This window comes from Dama dama, chromosome 11, assembly GCF_033118175.1.
Source record: "Dama dama isolate Ldn47 chromosome 11, ASM3311817v1, whole genome shotgun sequence".
NCBI classification, from domain to species: domain Eukaryota; kingdom Metazoa; phylum Chordata; class Mammalia; order Artiodactyla; family Cervidae; genus Dama; species Dama dama.
In genome coordinates this window covers 18,119,550-18,139,751 of record NC_083691.1, presented here as the reverse complement: position 1 = coordinate 18,139,751, position 20,202 = coordinate 18,119,550, and the positions used below count along the sequence as shown (strand labels likewise).

Genomic DNA, 20,202 nt, shown 5'->3' with positions numbered 1-20,202 from the left:
TGACCTGGGGGCTCATATTCTGGTGTCATATATTTTTGACTTTTCACACTGTTCATGGAGTTTTCACAGCAAAAATTCTGGACTGATTTGCCATTCTCTCCTCCAGTGGACCATGGATTGTCAGAACTCTCCACTGTGACCCATGGACCTTGGGTGGCCCTGCATGGCATGACTCATCTTCATTGAGTCATGCAAGCCCCTTCATGGAGTATGTTGCTGTTTAAATAAGTCCACTTCTTACCTATCACTTTCTCACTGAATTCTTTCTGCAATGAGACATCAAGTACCTGAGCTTCAATAAGTTCTGAGACCAGATGTATGATCTCAGTTAAAAGACCATTGGTTCAAACCTCACCCTGGGTTTTGGATGGGTGTGAGTCACAGTCTGTGGGTTCAAGTCCCAGACTGAGTCGCACAGTTTCATTTTGGCAGGTGTCACGCACATCTTGACTGGTGCAGGCAACACCCACCCTCCCTCTCCCTTTTTGACAGCCTCCCTGTGCTTTAGTCCCAAGAAAGCTAAAACTGTATTTTCCAGACTCTCTTGCAGCAACAGTTCTGCATGTTACCAAGGACTCATTATGCAAACTCACCCACAAGAGACTTGAAGGGTGGAGAAGTGTGGAGTGGTGGCTACATAGGGTACCTGACATTTTGGGGCATCAGTGACCAAGGCTATATTAGGTCAGTGTTTCTCAATCTTTTTCCTCTTATTATTGATCTCCTAAGGAGTCTTTTTAGACTTGCCCCCTTAATTTAAATAAGCTCTCTCTCTCTCTCTATATATATATATATATATAAACTATATAAACAAATAAACTATATATCTATTTATGTACTAGATGTGTGTTTTGTGTTTTAAAGAGTAAGTTTGCTTAGCCTCCCCCTTCCTCCAAACAATTTTTGCTGCTGTTGAGGAAATACCACCCCTGTTGAGTATGAGTGTACCATCTGGTTCCTAAAATCCTAAGTACCAAACAGCAGGGGGTACATGCACAGGATGGTGGTGTGTGTGGGGGGATGGTGGTTACTATTTGAACAGTCTAGTGGTGTGACTGAGTGTTGTTCCTGGCTGTGCAACATCCATGTGTTCCAACACAGGACAGAAGTGAAAGGAATCTTTTCACGACACCAAAAAAAAAAAAAAAAAAAAAGATCCTAGGCTCAAGGCTCACTTTAGAGTTTAGAGAGCAGCAATCCAGAATGGATAAGGAGAAAGTACCGTTCTGGAACATAAAACTGAGAGATTATACAATGCATGTGATCACGGTGATAAGAGTTTTAGAGTCATGTGGTAGGATTTAGAGATGAATTAGTGGTAGTTACATGGAAAACAGAATGAAGAAAATGAAAAGGCAAATGTTAACTCTAGGAAAAATATAAAGTAGTAGCAAAATGGAAACATGATCATAGTATACAGTGCGACTTATCTTTGCATGATATTTATGAGGTCCTAATAATGAAAATTCTGAATATTTACTTAATCCAAGGTAGTGATACAATTATATTGGGAGGCAAGGGTTGGAGGGAGAATGAGAAAAGAGCTGTATTCAGGCATAGTAAAATCGTCGATGTATAATATTTAAAATGAGGAGGTCTTGAAATGGCAGTGTAGGGACTTTCCTGACAGTTCAGTGATTGAGACTTCGCCTTCCAATGTGGGGTGGTGGTGGGCGTGGTGGTGGTGGTGGTTCAACCCCTGGTCAGGAAACCAAGATCCCACATGCCTCATGGCTGAAAAAACAAAATATGAAACAGAAGCAATATAGTAGCAAATTCAAAAAAGACTTAAAAAATAGGTCCACGTCCAAAAACCTTAAAAAAAAAGAGAAATAGTAATATAAACTTTTTTTTTTTTTTTTAAAGAAAATGCAGAGGACAATGCCAACAGAGACAGTTATAAGAGTTGACTCCAGCAAGCAAAACACAAGTGGGGGCAGGTGGGACTAGGGACTTGACTTTTTCATGAAATACAGTTCTATTTATTTGATTTTTAAATTTACACCCATTTTACTTCACCTCGGTATGTACAGAGTTTTCCACCATTTCTCCTCTTCACTGCAAATCTTTCAAGAGAAAACACTGATAATCAAAAATATCTGTGCTTTGGACTTCCTGATGGTTTAGTCGTTAAGACTCTGTGTTTCCGCTCCAGGTGGCATGGGTTCAATCCCTGGTTGGGGAAGTTCCACTTGCCACCTGTGAGATCATAAAAAAAAAAAATCTGTCCCTTGATGCTGAGGTCATCCAGCTCTGCCTCGTGTGTATATCATACCCTCAGTGACAGGCTCTTTTATATTTGCCCAGTTAATCTGCACTGGGGGAAATTGATCAGAAAGAGTGAACAAGCTCAAAGGTATGTTAATAGGGACACACTAAAATGTCATTATTGTTGTTATTGTTATTGTGCAGTTGCTGAGTTGTGTCTGACTCTTTGCGACCCCATGGGCTGCAGCAAGCCAGGCTTCCCTGTCCTTCACTGTCTCCTAGAGTTTGCTTAAATTCATGTCCATTGAGTAGGTGATGCCATCCAACCATCGCATCCTCTGTCACCCCCTTCTCCTCTTGCCCTCAATCTTTCCCAGCATCAGGGTCTTTTCCAATGAGTCAGCTCTTCACATCAGGTAGCCACAGGTAGCCAAAGTCTTGGAGCTTCAGCTTCAACTGGGCTTTAGTTCATGGGAAGCAAAGAATCGGACACTACTGAGTGATCTACAAAACTTCAGTATATGCATGAGAATTACACATTGCTAAAATGCAGATTCCAGTTCTTTGACCTAGAAATTATTGTTCTCATTTTTCTCCCTTTTAAAAAAATATTTTGATTCTTTATGTGTTCGGTATGGCCCAGGAATCTGGATTTTAAACAAGTGTCATGGGTAATTCTGATTAAGGTGGTACTGTGGAAGTCATGTAGACACACTCACTTGTTGTGTCAGACATACTAGAGTTGATTTTAATTTTATTTGAGTGACACCCAAGGAATTCCAAAGGGAACAATTTTAACTGCTTTCTCAGCTAAATATCTAGGGACCAGTAGCTGAATATATTTTACATGAAGAGGAATGGAGTAGCTTTATGCAATAAGATCAAGTTCCTGGCTCCTGTCCTAGAATAATGTAAGATCATTTCATTGGTTACCAGTTGGATGCTAACCAAAGAAAGATAAATACTTGTGGATTCAGAGATAGTATTTAAAGAAATACTGTAGAGAAGGATGAAGTCTAATGCTACCTGGAATTTTCAAAATCATCAATCAGAGTAATCATTTATAAATGCATCACAATGTAATATGGCAAAACATAAATTATACATTCATTTGCTTAGTTCTTACCCACGAAATTCTTACATAAATTACTGTTTGTCTTTTTTTCATCCTTTTCCTTCTGTGTAGGTTGTAAAGGCTCAGAATAGACACTGACAGCTGAAAAAAATAATATAACTTACCATAATATGTTCCAGCATCTAAGAAGATGAAAAAGTTTAAACCTAGCTGTCATTTATTTTTGTAAGTATAAAGCTCTATTAATACTTTCAGGTGAGATAGGCCAGGACTGTTGTAAATCATCTAAGTTAATGTCTTTACACTCCAAATCTTAGCCCTTAGTGTTCCCCACCCCCCAGCCCCGATTTGGAGGCAGAAGCTAAACCAGCCTTTGTTTCTAATCTCCACTTCTACTTTGTATATTGTGTCTATGGTAAATGTGACCATATACTGTAAGGTCAGTTATTCCTAAAATAATAATGGTGCAGAGGATGATGGTGATAGAGGTGATGATGGTTAGTATTTATTGAGAGCTTACAGTGTTATGAGCAGTAAGTGTTTTATGCGCATAAAGTTATTTGAATGGCATAAATCATTATTATTTCCATTTTACAGATGAGAAGATTGAGGCTCAGGGAGGTTAAAAAATCTTGCCCAGTATAAATTAAGTAACAACTAGGCTTCAAATTCAGATATGCAGATGATACCACTCTAAAGGCAGAAAGTGAAGAGTAATTAAAGAGCCTCTTGATGAAGGTGAAAGAGGAGGATGATAAAGCTGGCTTAAAACTCAACATTAAAAAACTAAGATCATGGCATCTGGCTATCACTTAATGGCAAATAGATGGGGGGAAAGGGACAGATTTTATTTTCTTGGGCTCCAAAGTCACTGCGGACAGTGACTGCAGCCGTTAAATTGAGACACTTGTTCCTTGAAAGGAAAGCTATGACAAATCTAGACAACATACTAAAAAGCAAGGACATCACTTTGTAGACAAAGGTCTGTACAGTCAAACTATGGTTTTTCTAGTAGTCATGTATGGATGTGAAAGCTGAACCATAAAGAAGGCTGAGTGCTGAAGAATTGATGCCTTTGAACTGTGGTGTTGGTGAAGACTCTTGAGAGTCCCTTGGACAGCAAGGAGATCAAAACAGTTAATCCTAAAGGAGATCAACCCTGAAAATTCATTGGAAGGACTGTTGCTGAAGCTGAAGCTCCAATACTTTGGTTCCCTAATGTGAAAGGCCGACTCATTGGAAAAGATCCTGATACTGGGAAAGATTGAAGGCAAAATAAGAAGGGAGTGACAGAGGATGAGATGGCTCGATAGCATCATTGACTCAGTGGACATGCATTTGAACAAACTCCAGGAGATAGTGGAGGATAGAGGAGCTTGGCATGCTACAAACCATGAGGTCGAAAACAGTTGGATACGACTTAGTCACTGAACAGCAACAACAGGCTTCAAACTCAGGCAATCTGATTCCATGGCCAATTTTTTTAGCTGGTGCTTTCTATAATCCCACCTTCCTAATGCCTCAACAAAGCTAGGGGTGATATCTCAAATGAAGAATCTGAGAAAGGGGCTTCCGTTGAGGTTATTGCCCCCTGATTTACATTCTTGTTTTGGACATGGCAACGCATTATTTATAAATTTAGTAATACAATTGATTTAAACTACCTTGGGACCGTTTGGCATCTCGTTCATTACAGTCTTTCCCTTAATTTTAATGTGTTGTGATTTTCATAAGAACTATCATGTGATAGACAGTATTTTAAGCCTAGGTCAGAATTTACATACAAAAACCTAAGTAAGAGAGAATAACTATTGGCTTTCAAACGGAAAATAAGTGAAAAGATAATTTGATGAAATAGAAACCAGGCCATAATCTTTTTATAAGGATGTTAATTAGCAGGTGAAGTGAAAGTCACTCAGCTGTGTCTGACCCTTGCGACCCCATGGACTGTAGCCTGCCAGGCTCCTCTGTCCATGAAATTTTCCAGGCAAGAATCCTGGAGTGGGTTGCCATTTCATTCTCCTCCTTAGCAGGTATACCTTATGTTTAACCAGAGGAGTCACCTGTCCAGGAGAGCAAGTCATTTTGGCCAGGGGACAGGGCTAGGTGTGGTAACCAGAGTTTACACATGGACATGATCGCATTCCTAATTCCTCACCACTTAGGGCTCTAGCATTGGTATTGTAAGCCATGGACAAAGCCCAGCATCTGGAAAATGACAACAATATGGAAAGGATCTAAGGAGAAAACAACACATGCTTTTCAACACTCATGCAGAGGGAAACTTGCTGAAAGTGACAGGCTTCTGAGGGGCAACACAGAATTCTTTGGTGGGCTGGAAACTCACCAAAAGCTTTCTTTTTGTCCCAGAGCCAGCAACAGAAGAGGTGAGGAACCAACTCCCGCTCTAGCAGCCAGACCAGACTATTTAGAAGAGAAGTCAACATCTCTATTTGACATGTCTCTGGTTAGAGATGTCAACATATTTAAGGAAGGGAACTCTTCTTGTAATTATAGACAAGCTGAAATAACCTGAACTATTAGACAGAACTGAGAAAATAAGTCCTTCTTAGCCTAAGTGTTACCCCAAGTAGAGGCAATAGTACAGCTAGCAGTGATGGTGATTATGATGAAAGCTGTTGTGGGTATTTTGACTTACATTTAAGATGTTTCATAATTTGGACACAAATGCTATTATGCAAACATGGGAGACTGCACTCTGTTTTTCTGGGCCTAAACATCAGAGGGTTTCAGATGGTGTCATTATAGTAAATAAGCACTAAGGGGGTGCTCTTTTAATTGAGATGATTCATTGATGTAACAGTAGGAAAGCCAAATAAATCTATGAGGGAAATATTTCCCCAAGATCCACAGACACAACACAGAAATCGTCACAGATCCTTGAGAATCACAGACATTGTTGAGAAAAAAGTTGATTAGAGATGTAGTAACTTACAGGTAGTTATGAAACCAATGAAACAACTGGAAGGCCATGCAATTCTCCAATTGATAACAGGAGTTTGGCTTGTATCTCTTAGTCAAACAAAACTAGACTAAATGGCTCAGACAGAAAAAAAATTCTAAAAATTCTTGGGAGTCATAATTTCAGAAGGAACCATTGAAATTATTTAGTTTTTTAATCTCTTATAGACAGTGAAACTGAAGATAAGAGGTTTGTTTGTTGTTAAAGGTCTTCTTAGAGCCAGTTAACAGCTGCCCCAGGACTTCAATAGCTCCAGGCAAGTCTTCTAATCTCTACTGTTTTCTGTGCTTATTACCTCTGGTTCAGTTTATTTTTTGATGTCCTAACTGAAGCATATATGTTTTAAAGAGTGACTTTCTGAATTTCATGTTTTGGTCTCAAGCTAGGGTTAGCTTGTTGTTGTCGTTGAGTCATGTCTGACTCTTTGCGACCCCTATGGCACTCCAGGCTTCCCTGTCTTTCACTATCTCCTGGAGCTTGCTCAAATTCATGTCCATTGAGTCAGTGATGCCATCCAACTGTCACCCCCTTCTCCTCCTGACCTCAATCTCTCCCAGCATCAGGATCTTTTCCAATGAGTCAGTTCTTTGCACCAGGTGGCCCAAGTATTGGAGCTTCAGCTTCAGCAGCAGTCCTTCCAGTGAATATTCAGGGTTGATTTCCTTTACAATTGGCTGGTTTGATCTCCATGCTGTTCAAGGGACTCTCAAGAGTCTTCTCCACCACCATGGTTCAAAAATATCAATTAACGGTTAGCTTATAAGTACTTAAAGATGCCAGTTGGTTACCTGGGGCTTTTATTATGCGTATGGTCCAATGCCCTTCATCAGAGTTATCCCAAGATATAAGAGCAGAGAATAGGCAAAATAATTGCCTTGCGAACTCAAATTTCATGACACATACTATTTTTATTTATTATTATTTTTTTAGTTCTACCACTTTATTGCTACCAACCCATCTCCCTCCACCCTTGTGCACACATGCTCAGTCATGTAACCCCATGGACTGCAGCCTGCCAGGCTCCTCTGTCCTTGGACTTTTCCAGGCAAGAATACTGGAGTGGGTTGCCATTTCCTTCTCCAACATACCATTTTTATGAAACAAAAACAGCTTGGCAAATTATTCATTTCTTCTGAGTGGTTTATTCAAAGTTAAAAATAAGTTGGGAAGGGAAACCTTCATTTTTGCAATCTTCAATTACCATAGCCAATTTAGTGGGGGAGACCTAGGTAGCCAGGATGAGAACTTGGGTAGATGGTCATTTTTATTATATGTGAACTCTTAATGCTCTCACAATTTGGTCTAAGTAATTTTTGTTAAAACGTGCTTGCTACATTGAAAGCTCTTTCCTGCTAGTTATCATTTCTCATACTAATATTACTAATATCTTTAAAAATAATTAACCTATTATTAATTTTACACTGATACGTCACTGCTGTGTGGGCTTTTCTCTAGTTGCGGCGAGTAGGGGCAACTCTCAGGCATAGAACCTGTGTCTCCTGCACTGGTGGGCATAACAATCCATATTTAAGGCACAGAGATTTGAGACAGATTTCTCAAGTTCACAGCTGTTTGGTGCAAAAATGAGGATAAAATGTTTGGGGTTAAAATATACGCACTAACATTATATATGCAATAGATAACTAAGAAGGACCTACTGTTGGAGAAGGAAATGGCAACCCACTCCATTATTCTTGCCTGGAGAATCCCATGGACAGAGGAGCCTGGTGGGCTCAATCCATAGGGTCGAAAAGAGTCTGACATGGCTGAAGCGACTTAGCACAAGAACCTACTGTATAGCACAGGGAACTATACCCAATATCTTGTAATAACCTATAATGGAAGAGAATGTAAAAAAAGGAATATATATTTATATATATACATGTATTGGAGAAGGAAATGGCAACCCACTCCAGTATTCTTGCCTGGGAAATCCCATGGACGGAGAAGCCTGGTAGGCTATGGTCCATGGGGTCGCAAAGAGTTGGACATGACTGAGTGATTTCACTCAGTCCATATAATGGAGGAGAATGTAAAAAAAGGAATATATATTTATATATATACGTGTATAACTGAGTCATCTTGTTGTACACCTGAAACTAACACAATGTTGTAACTCAACTATATTTCAATGAAAAAAAAAATGTCAGGACTAAAGTTCAGGTCTTTTGACTTTCAACCAAGTTTCTTTCTCCTGGATGAGTTCTTTTCATTCTAACATTAAAAAAAGGATCTTGTTTTGTATTTTTCTTATAACAATTCACTGTTTTATGAATACATATGACTGTTTCTTGTTTTGATTGTAAGCATCATTTACTCTTTATAGCATGTCCCACCCCACAGTTCACGAAGACAGCAAGTACTCAGTAAATGTCTGTTTTTAAGATCAAGTACGTGACTTTTATAAGATGAATGTTATCTGAGTTAGGACAGTGAGGCATTGTATATAATTAATTCAATTCTTTCCCCCATCATCACAGTTTAATAAGCGCTTCAGGTCTAATTAGCAGATACTGGTCAAAAGGCCTGCATCAAATTTATGCTATCATCACTGAGTTATTAGCTTGAAATATGGGCTTCACTTTCTTCATTAAAAACATGAGGTGCAGTACTTTTACTATGAGAAAAATACTCTCTATTTTCAGAATCATATCTCTTGGATGGTTATGAACATTTCTTAAGTCTTAGTATATACCAAGCACAGTCTGAGTTCTTAGGTAAGCTTTTATAACTCAGAGCTGGTGCCATATTATGCTTTTACATATGAAGAAACTGAACCTTAGGTTAAGTAACTTGCCCAAGGTCTTGCAGCTAACAAAACACAGAGACAGATTAAAAACCTAGGTGGGTGTGACTCCCAAACGAAGTTGTTAATACTCTACTGTACTATACCTATAGCTCTGACACAATTATAACACAATATTGACACAGCTAAACTTACCAGTTGGATAATATTTTCCCCACTGCAGTTATTAAGTTAATTTCATGCAGTCACCTCAAATAGTGAACTCTGTTCTGTCATGTCCTACTAAATAAAAATTCAGTCTAAGGAAACTCCTTTTTGTAGACATTAGTTATTTTAGACCTGAGGTTGTATCTTTATGCTACTTTAGGTTGCAGTATGTTTCCAATGTCAACTTTTTAAGTTTTTAAAACAGTATTTCAAGTTTTCCTTCAGTTTGTATGCTTAGCCACCTGTATGCTTTTTCTACACTTCCCCAAAGTGGAGGAAGGGAAAAACAGAAAACTTTCTGAGATTAACAGAGGGCTCCATATCATTGGGATAATATGTTTGAATGCACAGCCCACTGAACAGACTTGGTTTCTAACTGATTACAGCTCCCCACGGAGAAGAAAGGCCCTGGCTTTTTTATTCTCTGAATCTCTTGTTCAGTTTGGTTGTTAGGATTAAGTTAAGCAAGCAAAGAAGGTTAGGCAGGAAGCGATTGAATCAATTAGTTCAACTGCCTCCTTTTCAGAGAGACCACCAAGTTCCAGGAGAATTGATGATTTACTGAAGCCTGTGTACACAAATCTGTGCTGTCTCACCGTCCCAAGAATCTACAGTAGCTATCAAGTAAATGGCACGCTTGACAGTAGGTGAGAATTTCTGGGCTGGGTTTAAGAGCGAAGAGGAAGAGGGTGTAGTATTTAAGAAAAACTCCCAAGGCCCATTTCTTGGATCCCAATCCAGCCTCGGCTATTTATTCACAGTGCTGTCTTGGGCAAGTTACTTCTCTGTGACTCCATTTCTTTAGTTGAGGGTGTTAACTAAATTAACTATAAACTAAACTACCGTTTAGTTAACGGTACCACCCTCACGTGGTTGGTGTGGGGATTAAGTGAGCTACACCTTTAAAACAGCAATGAAAGCATTATGAAGGCGTGCGGTTGAAGTCTAACGAATCATTGTTTCTACGAAAAATTTCAGACGCTTAGATCTTCCAATTTTGAGCTCTCCCATGCTCTATCCTGGCATTCCTCAGCGTTTTGAAACCTTCTAAACAAAGTGGACACCTGCATTTTCGAAGAACTCAAATGGTTCACGTTTATGAAATACTGAACAAAGAGATACACATTACACACACCAGCACACATCGAACGCACGTGTTAACAGCACAATAGAAAGAGTCTGGGGGCACAGGTGCTTCAGGGGTTATTAAGACATGCTGAGAAACAGCGTTCGATCCGAGCAAGGCGGTCCTGGGATGTGGATACTGGCAGTTAAGGACACACACAGGCCGCAGGCGCAGGCACGGGTGACAACTGCATCCCTCCCTGGGGCTGGGCGCCATCGCGGCGTCGAAGGGGACCAGTCTCACCCCGCCAGGCCCAGGTGGGTTGCACGGTGACCGAAACGTACACTCAACCGGAAACTGGCCCCAAGTCTGGTTTTTTTTTCACCGCAATCGTGTGATGCTGGCAATGGGACAGGGAGGCCTGGCGTGCTGCAGTCCATGGGTTCGCAGAGTCGGACACGACTGAACAGCAATCTGAAGACAAAGGCCCTTCTTATCTAGGTCACCATTTTGGGGGTTCTGTGGCCCTCCTCCTCCTCCCGGACCCCCCCCCCCCCCCCGCCCCCCTGGCTTTGTCCCCAACTTCCCCCAGCGCTGGTTCGACGGCGCCCCGCACGTCCGCCCGTCTTTGTCCGGCGGCCGCCCGGCTCCCCTTTGTTGTCCACCGCTGCTCCTGGAGAGGGGTGGGCTGGCCGCTGCGTAGGAGGAGAAGGAAGGAGGGGGCGCTGGGTGGGGGAGCGGGGAGAGGAGGCGGAGAAGCCCGCAGTCGAGGCGGGAGGCCTGCCCGCGAGCCGTCCGCCAGCCGCAGCCGGACAACCCCTGGTTCCCCCCATGCCAGACTCCGGGTCCCCGGGGGGCCCGGGATGGGGGCGGAGCGCCGCGCGGCCGGCGGCCCCTGATTGGCTGCGGGCGTCGAGGCGCCGCGCCGCGATTGGGCCGCGGGGCTGTCTGGCGCGAGGGCGCGCGAGGTGGGGAGGGGGCGGCTGGAAGCTGCTGGAAGTCAGGGGGCGGGGCGCGCGCGGGCGGCCCCGGGGGGCGCGGGGGGCACGACACGAGGGCGCGGCCGCGGGCCGGCGGGCGGGGGCGCCGAAGGAGGGCCGAGCGGGTGGCCGCCCCCCCGGCCCCGCCCCGGCCCCGCCCCGCGCGCTCCGACCGCGGGCGGCCAGCCGGGCGGGCGGGCGCGCCGGCTGTATCCCCATCCTCTCGGGCGCGCACGAGCGGCTCGGGCGGAGCGGCAGGCCGGCCATGGCCACCACCAGCACCGCCAGCACCACCAGCACCACGGGCTCCACCCTGCTGCAGCCCCTCAGCAACGCCGTTCGGCTGCCCATCGACCAGGTCGGTACCCAAGGCGGCCCCGCTGGCCCCGCGCCGCCCCCTCCGCGCGGGAGATGGGGCGCGGGGCGCGGGGGCTGGGGCGCGAGCCCCCCCGAAGGGAGGGGCGTCCCTGCTTGTTATTGTCCTCGCGTAGCCAGGCGCCGACTGCACACCCACCCCCTGCCCAGCTGCCCACCCTGCCCCCACCTCTCCGGGGCAGCCCGGGGGTGGGGGGCGCGCGCAGGGCCCCCGACGTGCGCGCGTGCATGCTTGGCCCCCGCTCTCCGCCTGGGCAGCGCCCGACCCCGGCGGGCAGTCGGCGATCGAAGCCCCGAGCGGCTTCCAGTGCGTGGTGGGCACGGGTGTAGACAGTGCGTGGAAAGGCTGGCTTTGCGGGAGCCTGGGGTGTCTGTGCCCTGCGCGCGTGGCACCCGACGTTCCGCCGGGGGGGTGGAAAAAGGATGGATGTGCCTAGGTGGAGGGCGCGCTTGGACGCGCCGTGGTATGGCCTGGAGGAGGCCAGCTCCGGGGTCGGCCACTGGCCCTTGGGAACAATTGGCATTGAAGTGCGGCTTATTCGAGGAGGCCCCCGTTTGGCGGGGGGGTGGCGGGGCGGGAAGGCAGAGGTTTTGCAGAAAAGTCAAAGTGAGTTTAATGACCAGGGTTTCCAGCGGAGAAAGTGGCAACGTTATAGACGGTAGACACCCTACCCCGCTCCCGAAAAGCATTTGACACAGTATAGGGGAAGATTTGACATTTCAATCCTCACTTGGGAGTTTGCAAGGAAGGCCTAAAGGGTTATTGAGAAAGAAACAGTCTTGCGATGGGAAAAGCAGCGCCATTTTTTTATTCAGAAAAGAAAGTTTGGGAGTTGTCAAGAGTGATATTTAGGGCAGTTGGGGGCTCAGAGACCATTGCTTTAGTCCCAGGCTAGAGATAGTTCGCTGAAAATTTTGCTTCAGATTATTTAAACACCTGATCTAGAAGTGTTTGCACTTTACAGGGGATCCTGGGTCACTGTCCTCTTGAACGTGTCGCTGTCATTGATGTCATCAGGGATTTCATTTCTAATACAGGATTCCTCTGTGTTCAGACTCCGTTTCATAGCAGCAAGAGGGGACATTATCCTGTGCTTAACGTTGTGACACTTGGTACTTTGTGCTTCACTGTTGGAAAAGTAAAACAGAATTATGTCCAATGAGTATAGAAAAATTCTGTCTCTGTTCAGATCTGAATTCCTTATATTTCTGTCATAACTGTTGGTTCTTAGTGAATACTATGCCCCATACGTCTTTTTTTGAAAATTAAAGATTTTATTTTATATTGGAGCGTAGTTGACTTACAATGTCGTGTTAATATCAGGTGTACGGGCAAAGTGATTTGGTTACATATATGCATATATCTATTCTTTTTCAGATTCTTTTCCCATGTAGGTTATTACAGACTGTGGAGTAGCGTTCCCTGTGCTGTACTGTAGGTTCTTGTTTATGTTTTCTATAGAATAGTGTTTATAAGTTTCTCCCAAACTCTTAACCCGGTACATCTTCAATGAAAGTTAAAATATGAATCTTGCTAATAGATTCAGGTGCTAATAGTGAAATTCATTGCATGTTGTAAGAAAGTAGTCTTCTCAGTTTATTAATAAACCGATCAGAACTCAGGGTTTTTTGTCTTCTCAGTCCTGTGGAGAATTCTCACTTTCCTGCAGTGGAGCACAGTGTATGCCTTTTAGTGTATTACAACCCCCTTGACTTAAGTAGGTGGCAGCTAGGATATCAGCAAATGCAGGGTAGGTATCTGTTTTTTGAAAAAAATGTTTTGCCATTGAAAGCAAGAAAGATAGGCCTATAGCTTTTCACTTGATTTAGGGATCAGGATTGTGTTCTTTTTCCTCCCTCTGTTTCTCTCTCTCCCTATCACGATGACATATTTTCTCTGCTGTGCTAATGCCTTTTAGTTTATATAATGCTTGTAACTTTAAAAGTGACTTGATGTAATGAAATCATTTAAAAAAATCTCAGCAATCAGGAGCAAGTTCATTTCGGTCCTGACATAAAGCAGGAGAATCAAGGGATGGTGACAGGACTTAAAATTTTGATTTTCCTCCTTTATCATCTACAGGTATTTTTTCTTTTTTTGTTGATTTACTTTCAGCTGCGCTGGGTCTTCATTGCTCTGCATGGACTTTCTCTAGTTGCAGCGGGCTGGACCACTCTTCCCAGTGGTGCTCCAGCTACTCATGCTGTGGCCTCTCGTTGCAGTGCTTGGGGTCAGTAGTTGTGGCTCATGGGCTTAGCTGCTCTGCTCCACGTGGAATCTTCCTTAGTCGGGATCGAACCCACGTCCGATACATTGGCTGCTGGATTCTTATCCACTGCCGCCACCAGCGAAGTCCTCCACAGCTTTTGATTTTGTACTTTGAACACCTTCATTCTCTGGAGACTATTCTGAATTTGCATAGCCAGTTGTATTTTGGGTTGTTTTTTCTCTTAGCAAGTCTTAATATTGGTTTAATACAAGGCTTAACTTTTTATGGTGATAATACACTGTTTTTCTGAAGCACCGAAGAATTAACTTTTTTTTTGCTGATAAAGCACTTGGAATAACTAAAAACTCATTTAGTAAGACTAGATAAGTAGTCATTGAGCCACTATTTTGAAGTTGAGCAAAACAGAAATTAAATTTGGTAACATGTAAATAATCGGGTCCCAGTTGAGAGAAAGCCTAAGAATTAGTTGTAATCAAATAGTGTGATTCAACCGGAGAAAGACAAATCAGGAAATGAAAATGTAAAAATATAACTTCTTAGTATGTTAATTTGGTATGTGCTAATTAACAGTGTTTTGAAAAATCAGGAAATTATAAAAGCAGTTATTTGATATCAGAGGACGAGAAGGACCTTAGAGCCAGAAAATAGCTTTTTTTGATAGAGTATGAAATTTCGGAAATGATAGAGATTGTGTATGGGATATAAGAATGCACGTTGCAGGATCATGTAGGTGAGAAAGGAGGAAATATGTTGCGCTGAGGCCAGGCAAAGAAAAGGAGCATAGTTACGGCTTGACTGAGACTCCTGAGAGTTCCAGAGACACCTTGAGGGAACAGTAGTGTTTGTTCAGTAGGTCTTACATTTAAATATTGATAAACACGACTGAGCAACTGAACTGAACTGAAACATATAAATCTGGTATTGAGTGAGGTTCAGTGATGCTCTAAGATGGGAAATATTTAGCATCTGATGTTTTCCCTTTCCAGGCATTGCATTCCAGCCGACCTTATTTCTAGGGCGGTTTGTTATCACTAAAGGGATCTGTGAGGATATTTGGGCTAAGGTGGGGAGACAGGGGCCAAACGTGTTACTGAGAAAATGTCAGATGTCATTGAACAGAGTTGTATTCTTTATTAGTTGCTGAGAGTTTTTAAATGGTGAATTTTTAAAAAGCCCCAACATGAATACCAAACAGGGGAGAGTAATTATGTGTCCAGATCAACCTCTTTTTTTTTTTTTTTTTAACCTCGACATGTAGATTCTATTGTATTTGACTTATCTCATCCTCTGTGTTATCAGATTGAGGGATTCTCTAGCCTTTTTCTTCTTCCCTCTCTTTACCCTTCCTTTTAAACCATTTTTCTTATTTTTTTCCCTTGATGCTGGAATTACAGTGAGGTTGAAGTAAGTTTCCCTGGTGATGTGATGTCCAGGATGGCATACTTGGCCTCATGGGACAGGGCTGTTGGGGATAGGGTCTTTGTTTTATAGATGAGGTGCTGAACTTTCTGGGGCAAGGAGAGGGGCGGGAGGGAGACTCAAGATATTTTGAAAGGTTTGGAGGAAGGAGAAATAAGGACCAGTGGTTGTGACAGGTTCTGCAAAGTCAGGTAATAATCATCATGGGTAAAACCTGACAGCTGACACACCTCTTTTACATTCTTTGTATCATTCTCCTCCATCCTCGCAACACCTTGTGAAGTCAGATAAAATTCCAGGCCTGAACTATTTTAGCTTCAGGTGTGTATGTACGTGGGGTTTCCCTGGTGGCTCAGTGGTAAAGAACCCGCCTGCCAATGCAGGAGACTTGGGGTCCATCCCTGAGTTGGAAGGATCCTCTGGAGGAGGAAATGGTAACCCACTCCAGTATTCTTGCCTGGAAAATCCCATGGACAGAGGAGCCTGGAGGGCTACAGTCACTTGGGTCACAAAAGAGTTGGACACGACTTAACGATTAAACAACAATATATGTGCATATGGTATTAAACATTTGAGTAAAAGCTCTGTTTTAATTTATTTTTTTAACATGTGGCAAGTTGTTTGGTAGATCATTGTTTTAGATCCAGGTTGCCCAGTGTATTTTTGAAGGACAAGATGGAGAGGAAGACCTTTCCTAACGCCAAAGTGCTGGTGGAGATGGTTGGGGTGGGGAAAACCCTGTGTGGACAGAAGAGAGAATCCTTGTATCCTTTTTTTGGGGTCATTTTGTTGATTGATGGTTTCTATGTCTTCTCCCCAACTTAATGCCATGTAAACAACCCGGGAAGTGAAATACTATCTTAGGGAAAAGAGGAGTTTAAAATGTTAACCGCTTTAATTCTCCTCCAGTTGTGTACTGTGATGAACCCTGTTCTATAGGTGAAGAAGCAAATGACATTCTCAGTTTTGAGCCTTTTTAAGATTATGACTTTCAGGAAAAGAAGGTTATTGGCAACAAAACAAGCAAATCAAAAGTCTGTTTTATTTTAAAATTGCCATTTGAATGCTTTAGGTTTTGGACATAAATATTTAACTCATTTGTCTCTCCTGTCTAGTTTTACACTCGTAATGAGCCTCAGCCTTCATCCTGAGAACCCTGCCGTATTGAGGCAGTCTGCTGTGGAAGAGTCCTTTTAATCAGGAAGGCATATGGGCCTGAGAATCTTGACTCTCTATTTTGGGCCCTGCCAGTTAACTAATTTTGAATACGTCACTTTACATAAATGAGTTTCCCCCTGTGTAAAATGTGTGTTGCACTTGGTTTTAAAATTCCATGATTCTGTGTTTGTTTCATCCAGCTGCCCCAAATTCTTTTTGGACTGAGTTGAAGGGAGTATAAATATGAACTCGGGGAAGAAAATGGACTAATAAATTTTGATGTCTTCAGCAATAAGTTTAAACTGCCCATCTGGTTAGTCCCAGGGCAAATGCAGAGGACTAGGTGCTCTAAGTTGTAGTCCATGTCGGTTTCCCTGTGTCAGTTTCCCTTCCTTGATAGAAAGTAGTAATGCCGTGGCAGAGTAGAAATGGCGTGGTTGGTTTGGAATGAGATTCTGCCAGCCTTGTGCTTGTTCGCAAATTACTGTATATTTCCTGAAGACCCAGTTTCCTCATGTATAAAATAAAGATAATAAATAGTAGCTTATTTGTATGCCAAGACATGGCAGCAACTTAGATGTCCATTGACAAGTGGCTAAAGAAGTTGTGGTACATACACCTAATGAAATGTTACTCAGCCATAAAAAAGAATGGATTTGAGTCAGTTCTAGTGAGGTGGATGAGCATAGAGCCTGTTACACAGAGTGAAGTGAGTCAGAAAGTGAAAAATAAATACTGTATATTAACACATATAGAGAGACTCTAGAAAGATGGTACTGATTAACCTATTTGCAGGGCGGGAATAGAGATGCAGACCTGTGGACACAATGGGGGAAGGAGAGGGTGGGATAAATTGAGAGTAATATTGACATATATTTACTGTGTGAGATAGCTAGCTAGTGAGAAGGTGTATACCACAGGGAGCTCAGCCCAGTGCTTTGTGATCACCTAGAAGGGTGGGATGGGTGGGGTGGGAGGGAAGTTAAAGAGGGAGGGGATATATGTGTACTTGTGACTGATTCGTAAGAAATCCATGGTTTCTGTATGGTAGAAACCCAACACAAAATTGTAAAGCAATTATCTTCCAATTAAAAATAAATAAAAAATAAATAGTAGCTATTTGTAGATGATTGTGATGGTTAAAATACATGACTTATGTAAAAATACCCGGCTCTTGGTATATGTTTGCTGCACGTTCCTTTCTTCTTTACAAAGTATGAAATATTTGGGATGTGTCTTCTATTTTTCTTTTGGGGAGCTGACATCTGTTCATATATATTCCATTTTAAGTCTCTAGGACTTCCTTTTTAGGAAGGGAAATTTCAGGCTCAGGTTTAGTCCTATCCCCCACACGGTGATTAAACTGGGATTAAAATTTCATTTTGAATTTGGAGTCAAAAGTGGTTTTTCTGCTTCCTCACTGTTGAAGAGTTCTTTGTCCTCTGCTTTAAAAATGCCTGAGTAGGCTCAGATAACCCTAGTCTCTGTTTACCGTGGCCCATCAGAGCTGACTTTCCAGGGAAATAAAACAGCTCACAGACAGCTTTTGCATGCAGTCAGTTTAGCAGGTGGGATTCTGCGATGATAGAACTTGGCAAGATTTCTTTCAAATAAAACAAGCTGCAAACGGGGGCCCATGGAAAAGTGGTCGTGTAATGGTTTTATGAGTGACCTGGGTCCTGCTTTGGTAAATATGTAGGATGCGGAACAGGGCAGGGACAGCTGAAGCGTGAAAAGGTAGAATTGGGTTTCAGGGGATTTGAACAGGCAGCATGTACCCCCTCCTTTGCTTATCAGAATCCTCGCTGCTCTTTCAAGCCCGCATCCAGTGCCCCTTGCCCATGAATCTTCTCCCGAGTCCCATCTGATGTGATTGCTGTCGTGTTTGAACCACAGAGGCATTTTGGATCTGGCACTGTTCTGGCATTTATGTTCTGCTTAATGTTGTATGTATCTGTTCGGATTCTGGTAGGAGACAGGCTGAACTAGGTAACCACAGAGACTCCAAGAACCATTTACTAAGAGGTGGACAGGTTTGGGGAAATCAACGAGGACTGGATGGTCTCCCAGGGCCAACTCCTCTGGGCCTGGGGGAGAGAGGGGAGGGAAAGACAGAGTCCTTGGGAATGAGACCCGCCCCCCAGGGGTGGAGGAGCAGCTGTGGCCCGCCGTGAGGACCCAGCCAGCCTGCAGTGGGCTTGAGGGAGAGGGGAGGGGGGTGAATACCCCACTCCCTCCATCCTCTCTTTCCGGCTGGTGCCTTGGTTAGAGGGCAGGTTGATGCTTCGGTGGGGGCTGGGGGGGCACAGAGTGCAGTGGAGAGTGGATCTGGAGGGCACTGAAGTCCTGTGCAGGACACTGCCATCACTGATGGGTCCTTCACCGTGTCACTCATCTCTCCACGTGAGGAATACGATAAAAACCCTTTTGTCGGCCATTAATGCGCGTCCTCCTCCCGTCTCTTTCTTCGCAGTCGCATATTTTGAAAGAACAGTTGGATCGTGCCTCTTCCATTTTTCTCGTTTCTGTTTACTTCCAGCCATCATAATCAGGCTTCTGCCGCCAGTGCTAATAACCACACCCAGTGGCAGGCTTTCTGCCTTGTAAAACTGATGGGTTACATTCTTACAACGCTGCCCAGCTTCCAGGCTGCCCTTCGCAATGCCGTTCTCTCTTTTCTCTTTTCTTAGGTTTCACTGGGTCTTATTTGCAGCACACGAGATCACGTGAGATCTCTGATTGTCATTGCCGCACATGTGGGATCTTTCATTGCAACATGTGGGATCTAGTTCCTTGACCAGGGATTGAACCCTGGCCCCCTGCATTGGGAGCTCGGAGTCTTAGCCACTGGACCACCAGGGAAGTCCCTGCAGTGCTTTTTAAAGTGTGACCACTAAGACCTCTAAGACCATTTGTGTCAAAAATCATGAGGGATAGTTGTTTAAAAATGTTTATTCCCAGGCCCTCCCCAGACCTACAGAATGAGGGCCAGGGAACCTACGTTTTTAACCAGGCTTCTTCTTAGCCCCTCCCCTACCATCAGAGGTAGATAGCTACCTGGTAGATAGAACCTTTTTAAGGTTCTCTGTATTATTAAAAGGTAATAAAAAAATGTGATGCATTTTTTAATTGTTTGCATTTTTCAATGTTTGCATTTAACCAATTAACTTGTAGTCTCTAAAATGTAATGCAGTGTAATTGTGCTATTGACAACATAGTCAGTTTTTGGGAAAGATAAAATCCATAGTGCACACTGGGCAGTGTGACCCTGAGTTTTCAGCAAATGGTGTACATGTGTCCTTGTAGTCCTATCGTTGTATCTGTAGTGAGTGTACATGTGACCTCATTGGAGAACATGTCAAGAGTCTTAACTTTGGGATCCTTCCAAACCATGAGGCCTGCTCTGTAAGAGGCCCTGCCCCCACCCCCAGCCCCCACCGCATTCTAAGCCCGCTCACCTCTGGGAGCCCCAGGCCTGAAGGAGAGGCCTAGAGCTTCCCTGAGCCAGTGGAGGCCAGCTCCCCTTCTGTTATTCAGATCCCACCCTCACTTTGGTCTCCTCTCACATACCTCCAGCTGTCTCCAGCAGGAGCTGGAAGTTGCCAGAACTGCCAGAGGTTGTCAGGCTGGAGGTTAGATCCTGGTCTGCTGCCCACAGTACCTGCATGAACCAGTTACTTAAGGTTCCCACCGTACATCTTCCTATCTTTTAACTCCATGCCTTTGATCAGACTTCTTCTGCCTGAAATGCCCT

At 43.6% G+C, this 20,202-nt stretch overlaps 1 protein-coding gene and 1 pseudogene across 2 annotated transcripts in view; one reads left to right on the top strand and one right to left on the bottom strand.

The window, feature by feature from the left end:
- LOC133065288 (pyruvate dehydrogenase (acetyl-transferring) kinase isozyme 1, mitochondrial-like) overlaps positions 1 to 10,561 on the bottom strand; it is a 48,258-nt pseudogene extending 37,697 nt beyond the window's left edge.
- Positions 10,562 to 11,439: 878 nt separating this feature from the next.
- MBOAT2 (membrane bound O-acyltransferase domain containing 2) overlaps positions 11,440 to 20,202 on the top strand; it is a 103,129-nt gene continuing 94,366 nt past the window's right edge. The window contains exon 1 of one of the 2 annotated variants that reach the window (XM_061154786.1): positions 11,440 to 11,623. Coding sequence is in view for 1 of the 2 variants with exons in the window: in XM_061154785.1 (XP_061010768.1) it covers positions 11,531 to 11,623 (93 nt within the window). In the remaining variant the exon portion in view is untranslated. The remainder of the gene's footprint in view (positions 11,624 to 20,202) is intronic. The other variant, XM_061154785.1, reaches the window with a different exon arrangement.